The sequence below is a fragment of the Bos taurus genome, chromosome 19 (assembly GCF_002263795.3).
Source record: "Bos taurus isolate L1 Dominette 01449 registration number 42190680 breed Hereford chromosome 19, ARS-UCD2.0, whole genome shotgun sequence".
In the NCBI taxonomy this organism is placed as follows: domain Eukaryota; kingdom Metazoa; phylum Chordata; class Mammalia; order Artiodactyla; family Bovidae; genus Bos; species Bos taurus.
Window position 1 is genome coordinate 120386 of NC_037346.1, and position 7422 is coordinate 127807.

Sequence of the window (7422 nt, forward strand, 5' to 3'; positions counted from 1 at the left end):
GAGCTATAAGGATATTTAAACAAAAAAGAAAAAGCAAATTAAGAGTAATTTCAAAATTTCTGGCCTAAATTATGTGGGAAAAAAAATGAAGTAGATTGTGAGTTATTCATTCTCCTTTTGTGGGGCACTTTTCTATTTGTTTTTAGTAAATTCTTATTTCAGAAAAAGAAAATCTGTAGTGATTCTTGCACTTCCCATATGTCTCTTATCCATATATCTATCTGAAAATTTCTATACCAGACTACTTTCTCACAGGCTAAGCATAAATTAAAGAAGTTATGAAATCAGATCCTATGGAAAGCAACTTTCATCCAAGAAATACATATGAAGAATTTAGTAAAGGAGCGGTAAGACTCTGGAGAAAAATTATGCAACCATGATCCACTAGGGGATTAGAGTTCTTTCCCTTGCTTATTTAGAATCTATAAATGTCAACATACAAGCCTTGGCAAAGTGCATTAAGAGTTATCAAAAAGACTAAAAAATAACTAGCCATTATCAAATACCCAACAAATGTTAGCTTCTAGTCATTTTTTCAGTGGATGAAATACCTTTTTCTGGGGAGAAATCAGCTTGGAAAATATTTTTAATGGAAATGATCTAAAATTTTTCCTAAATTACTTTCACAATTTACAATAGGTAAAATCTTCCCTATGTATATAATTAATTACTTTCTCAGCCTCAAGGACAGCCTAAGCTACTCTCCTCTTCAACAAACTCCACGTGGCATTTTTCACCTCTGTGTTTCTCACTGTGTAAATGATAGGATTTAACATGGGAGTGATTATTATAAAGAACACACTCACCAACTTGTCCCCAGGGTAAGTGGCCACAGGACGCATGTAACTAAATATACAAGGGACAAAATACAGCACCACTACTGTAAAGTGGGAGCCACACGTGGAGAGGGCTCTGCGCCGTCCTTCAGAACCATGGGATTTCAGGGAGCTCAGAATGACTATGTAGGAGATGAGTAGCGTGAAAAAAATGAGCAAGCACATGGCCCCACTGTTGGCTGCCACCACCATTCCAAGTGTGTGTGTGTGACTGCAGGCAATTTCCAAGAGTGAGAAGAAATCACACATGAAGTGGTCCATGACGTTGTGACCACAGAAGGTCAAGTCTACTGTAAAAAGAATCTGTACAGTAGCATGCAGGATCCCCCCAATCAAGGCCACCACAACCAGGAGCTGGCAGAGCCCCTGTTGCATGATGGCTGTGTAGTGCAGAGGCTTGCAGATGGCCACATAGCGGTCATAGGCCATGACGATGAGGACTATAATCTCTGATCCTCCCAGGAAGTGTACCAAAAAGAGTTGAGCCAGGCATCCATGCCAAGAGATGGTTCTCCTCTGGTACAGCAGGTCAATGGCCATTTTGGGGGTTGTGGTAGATGTGTAAAAGGCATCTATGAAGGCCAAATAAGTGAGAAAAAAGTACATTGGAGCAGAAAGTGTGGGGCTGAGGGAGATGGTGATGGCAATGAGCAGATTGGCCACCATGGTAAACAGGAAAATAAGCAGAAAGACAATAAATAGTACTTTCTGCAAATGTGGATTTTGTGTGAGTCCCAAGAGAACAAATTCAGTCACACTGTTTTGAAGCATAAGAAGATCCATTCAGCATGTAACAACTTCTTAGGGCCTGAATTACCTAAAAAGTAATAAAAAACAGTACTTGTTAATATTGAAAGGCTTCTGTTCTGAATTTCTGAGAACAAAAACAGTGCAGTCATTGTAAACATGGAGCATGTCTTTGGCATTCTTGCTCAGTATTTCCTTCAAGACTTTCTTACTTCTTCAATGATGGTTTTTATCTCTTCAGACTCCTAGTATCTATCACCTGTAAAATATTGCTAAGGACATTTGATACATGATTTACTGAAAAGCACTGCACTATGTATGTGAGGCAAGCTGGAATCAAGATTGCCGGGATAAACATCAGTGACCTCAGATATACAGATGACAGCACCCTTATGGCAGAAAGTGAAGAGGAACTAAAAAGCCTCTTGATGAAAGTAAAAGAGGAGAGTGAAAAAGTTGGCTTAAAGCTCAACATTCAGAAAACAAAGATCATGGCATCTGGTCCCATCACTTCATGGGAAATAGATGGGGAAACAGTGGAAACAGTATCAGACTTTGTTTTTTTGGGGGCTCCAAAATCACTGCAGATGGTGATTGCAGCCATGAAATTAAAAGATACTTACTCCTTGGAAGGAAAGTTATGACCAATCTTGATAGCATATTAAAAAGCAGAGATATTAATTTTCCAACAAAGGTCCATCTAGTCAAGGCTATGGTTTTTCCTGTGGTCATGTATGGATGTGAGACTTGGACTGTGAAGAAAGCTGAGTGCTGAAGAATTGATGCTTTTGAACTGTGGTGTTGGAGAAGACTCTTGAGAGTCCCTTGGACTGCAAGGAGATTCAACCAGTCCATTCTAAAGGAGATCAGTCCTGGGTGTTATTTGGAAGGACTGATGATAAAGCTAAAACTCCAATACTTTGGCCACCTCATGCAAAGAATTGACTCATTGGAAATGTCTCTGATGCTGGGAGGGGTTGGGGGCAGGAGGAGAAGGTGATGACAGAGGATGAGATGGCTGGATAGTATTACCAACTCGATGGACATGAGTTTGGGTGAACTCCGGGAGTTGGTGATGGACAGCGAGGCCTGGCGTGCTGTGATTCATGGGATGGCAAAGAGTCGGAGATGACTGAGCGACTGAACTGAACTGAACTGATGTATGTGAGATCTGGATTTTCACTTTGATTCCTTCTCCATTGGACTTTGCTGCATCATCTCAGTATCTCAAACTTTCAAGCCCTCCTCTGTGTCTATGAGGTTATAAGTTATAATTCTCAGATGTATCTTGTAGGCTCAGAGGTCCTGTGCAAATATAATTCTTTCCTCCATAATAATTTATATTTGAACACTCAGTTTTAACTGTGAAAACAAATACATGGTCAACAATTTTCTATCACAGTGAAGTGTGAGTCGCTCAGTTGTGTCCAACTCTTTGTGACTCCATGGACTATACAGTCCATGAAATTCTCTAGGCCAGAATACTGGAGTGGATAGCCCTTCCCTTCTCCAGGTTATCTTTCCAACCCAGGGATTGAAGCCAGGTCTCCTGCACTACAAGCAGATTCTTTACCAGCTGAGCTACCAGGAAAGCCTCTATCTATCATAAGCAAGTAATTTATGGAAATGTATATAAGTCCTTGGTGACACATCCACCCTGGTACCTATCAGAATACATAAGCTATTCAGGTGTGTTTTTTCTTTCTGGGAACTATAGTGTCTGGCATGATGTCTGCAGTGCCTGAAACCTATTAAGTGATAAGACATGCTTGGTAAATAGTCATTCTCCATGGATAAGAATAACTCTGCTTTTCCAGATTATGGGCTTTCCTGCTGGCTCAGTCAGTAAAGAATCCATCTGCAATGCAAGAGATGGGGGTTTGATCTCTGGGTCGGGAAGATCCCCTGGAGAAGGAAATGGCTACCCACTCCTGTATTCTTGCCTGGGAAATCCCATGAACAGAGGAGCCTGGCAGGCTAGAGTCCATGGGATCACAAGAGTTGGATACAACTTAGTGACTAAACCACCACCACACAGACCAGAAAAATACATGGATTCAAGTGCTGTTGTCCTCTAGCTATGTTTATTATTATTCTTTATGAGAAACATAAATTAATTATTGAAAGGTAGTTGCAGTCTAGGTTTATAATTTCTGGCACACATTATGTGGTAGGTATAAAAATAATTATTGCCTCTTGGAAAGAGCATGTTAGTATATCAAGATAATTATATTATTTTAAGTGATTTTTTTCTCCTTCGAAATTATATTCCACATATAATTTAACATAGTCACCTTCAAAAAATTGATAGTTTCAGTAGACTTGGATTAAAAAAAAAGAACTTGCATAGGTATTCAGTGGAAGAGAATTTGTTAAGAAAAGGAAATCCCTATTTTCAACATTCTAAAAGAAAAAAATATCGAGAACAGAGAGAAATAACATTAATAGATAAGTTATAGAGATAGGTAATACACTATACATACAAACATATTAAGACCAACTAATAGAAACACATATGAAGTATATTACTATATTATATGTATATGTATATGTGTATACTGCATGTTCACTCATTCAACAAATATTTCTTTGATGCCCACTAAGTATGCTGAAGTATCCCTAGTAAATGCCCTTAAATGCCTGAAATGCTCTTACCAAACAGTAGCAGTTCATCCATGACAGGAAGGACCTTCCCACCCCTTCCTGTTTCTGCTACATGTGTTCTCATGGCCCCTTCTCCCATCTTCCCACAGCATCCATTCTGCAAAAAATATGTCTTTTCCTTTCAATGATACATGGATACTTTTTAAATTATCCAAAATGAAAATTCTATACTTATGGAAACAAAGTGAAAATACAGTGGAGCAAATACAGCTCCACTGTATATCCTTATTCTGAGATGGCACCCCCCTGCATACACCCTTACATAGAAAGAGACTAGTATGCATAAAGCAAGAATTAGACATATTATAAATACAAGTATTTTAGACATAACTATGAAGAAATAGGTTTTTATTTTTTTTCTCTCCATAATACCTTTTTCTGGGAGGAAATCAGATGAAAAATAATTTTAATGGATAAAGATCATGATTTACAAATATGTTAAACATATTTTGGAAAATTGTGGAAAATTCAAAAACTACAATGATCACTTAACATCAGAGAAATGGATAAGTAATAGATAGTGCATCTTTTTTTATTTAAGTGTAATTTTTTTTTCTCTCTAATTTTATTTTATTTTTTAAACTTTACATAATTGTATAAATGTTTTATTTTTTTAAAATTTTATTTTATTTTTAAACTTTACAAAATTGGTCAGGTTCTTAAAGGAAATTCTTATGTTGTATTGCTAACTGGGAAACATTTTGATGTTATTCTTAACACTAATTATTTTTAATCCTAATTTAAATATGCATTAATAGGAAAAAAGCAAAATATCTTCATTTCTATATCGGTAGTATTGTAGTTGAGTCTACCTTTCTTGATATTTTGCATGCTAAAGAAGGGTGCCAAATTTCAGATAAGTGTGGATAAGGCATGATTCTATGATTTATAAAACCCATTTAAACCTGAGTTTATGATTTTATGTTTTCCTGAAAATAAAAATCTTACCTATGAACTTGTCTAATATACACGTCCATGGCCAGAGCCCAAGGCAGCTGTTAGTTCATAAACAAAGAAGCTATATGATTAAAACTGTCTGTAAGTGTCTTCATTAATTTATAAATATTACCTTTCTGTAAGGTCTGTCTGTTGACTCTTAAAAGTACAATCACATGTTCTATTTGTAGGTAAATTTTATGAACTTTCTTAACTCTGGCTAATTGGACCCCAAGGGTATTTAATCATCCTTAGCATACCATGTCAACAATTCAATTATTTCATATAAATTAAATGGGCTTTGGAGGATAACTTTTTGTACTCATCTTTAATTTTGAACTTCTCCTTAGGTCTACATGAAAACAAAACACTATGACAAGAGAACAGAATAAGTTAATCATTCATGAATTTATGCATTTGATAACAAATGAGATTAATATGGAGCCTGAATATCACCATTATATAAATTAGTCAAAGTGGATAACTATCTGATGTAAATTTTTTTCATGATAATACTTATTACTTTCCATCTGTCTACCATTCATGCAAATCATAATTTTCACTACTGTTTTCAGATGCACCTTAAATGATAATACAAACTTTATAATAATACTTGCCACAAAGAATTGGGCATGACTTAACAACTGAACAACAGCAACAATAATATTGGCACTTCAAAACAAATAAAGCTTACAATACTTTTTCAAAATGGCTGCATCTTGAATTTATTCTGGGATTAGATTAATGTGGTAATTATGAAAATAATTCTATCGAATTATATTCAGAGATGGTAGAACACTATATTTTAGTCTTTTAAATTTACCTCATAATAAGCCTACTAAGTAGAGAAAAAAATAAGCATAATAAGTCTACTAAATAGAAAAGAAAATAGCCACAATTAATAGCAAGGAAATACATGAGACAGAATCAAAACACCATTTGCAAATTCAGAATAAGAAGCCAGGGCACTAAACTCAGGGACAAGATTTCTTTAAATTACTGTTTTTCAACATAAGTGTCATGAGAAGCTCAGGTTGCCACCTCATATAAGGCCTATTACAATTACTACTAAAATAGACTGATATTTGAAATTATATTGAAAATGTATTTAATTCAATTTAATTGAGAAATTTTCTTATATAGAAACATACACTGTTCAAATATGGTTGTATTAATAGAAGAAAAAATAGGTTGTACCTAACTTTTAATTGGCTCCAGAATATGTGTCACTGTGAGCAGCACATGTCATGAAGGAAAAGAAAACTGAAATGACATGATTAAACCTAGTTTGACTAAACACTCCAATATTATAAAAGGCAGTAATAATATGAGTGATGGTAGATTCCAAAGACAGTCTGAATGAGGATTTGAAGCTATCTAACAAACTATAGAAATATGGATTTTTCTGATTTTCACTCTGGAATGAAAGGCAGAATCATGTCAGAGAAACATCATGTACTGACAAGGGCATCAATTCCAAGCTCATAAAGATTGAAATCCATTCACTATGCTCATTGAGTGGCTGTTCAACTTTTACTTAAATAGCTATGGTACAGTGTAAATAGATTGCTTTACAACTCTTATACCTGTCTAGTCCAGCTGTCTAAGGCCTAGAGTTGCACCAAAATGGAAATAGAGTTAGGTCTAAATCAGTGAAGACTGTCCATGGCAATATATATATGTATATACACACACACTCATACATATATATATATATATATATATATATATATATGTATATATATATATATATTTTTAAAGGAAGTCCTGAAGCTATACCAGGAAAGTGTGGTTTCAGATTACAAATCCAAGGACAGAATGGTTGAAAACCACTGAGAAAGAGCCACACAGATTCTCAAACTTAAAGGCTAAAATGGAATGAAAGCAGAAGAAATTATATATGAATCTTCTCATAGTTGATTGGAAAATAGTTGAGGAATGGTTTGACTTTTGATAGTTTCAGGGACTAATTTCACAAAAAGTGTGTACCTGCCAAATTATTCTTATGGGCAGTGTTGTGCATTTCCATGAGTAGAGAAGCATAATATCAAAGGCAGAAGGCACTTCAAAGTAGGGCTCATATTATGTTAATCCAATCCCAAGGTACTTTAATCGCAGAGAGCATCTCCTAAATTGTTTATCAGAAATGGAACAGTTTGGGGAAGTGGATTGTAGTCACATAATTCTTCCAATTTTACTTCTAAATGAAGCAGAAGCAACTATGTTTATGGCAATAATC

At 35.4% G+C, this 7422-nt stretch overlaps 1 protein-coding gene across 1 annotated transcript; it reads right to left on the reverse strand.

Moving 5' to 3' along the window:
- Window positions 1-692: 692 nt before the first annotated feature.
- OR4C1F (olfactory receptor family 4 subfamily C member 1F) lies at window positions 693-1619 on the reverse strand. The gene has a single exon (NM_001390128.1). The coding sequence runs from the start codon at window positions 1617-1619 to the stop codon at window positions 693-695; it is 927 nt and encodes a 308-aa protein (NP_001377057.1).
- Between the last annotated feature and the right edge of the window lie 5803 nt (window positions 1620-7422).

Coding starts and splice junctions, on each gene's coding strand:
- OR4C1F (NM_001390128.1), bottom strand. CDS start 1,619: ATGGATCTTCTTATGCTTCAAAACAGTGTGACTGAATTTGTTCTCTTG.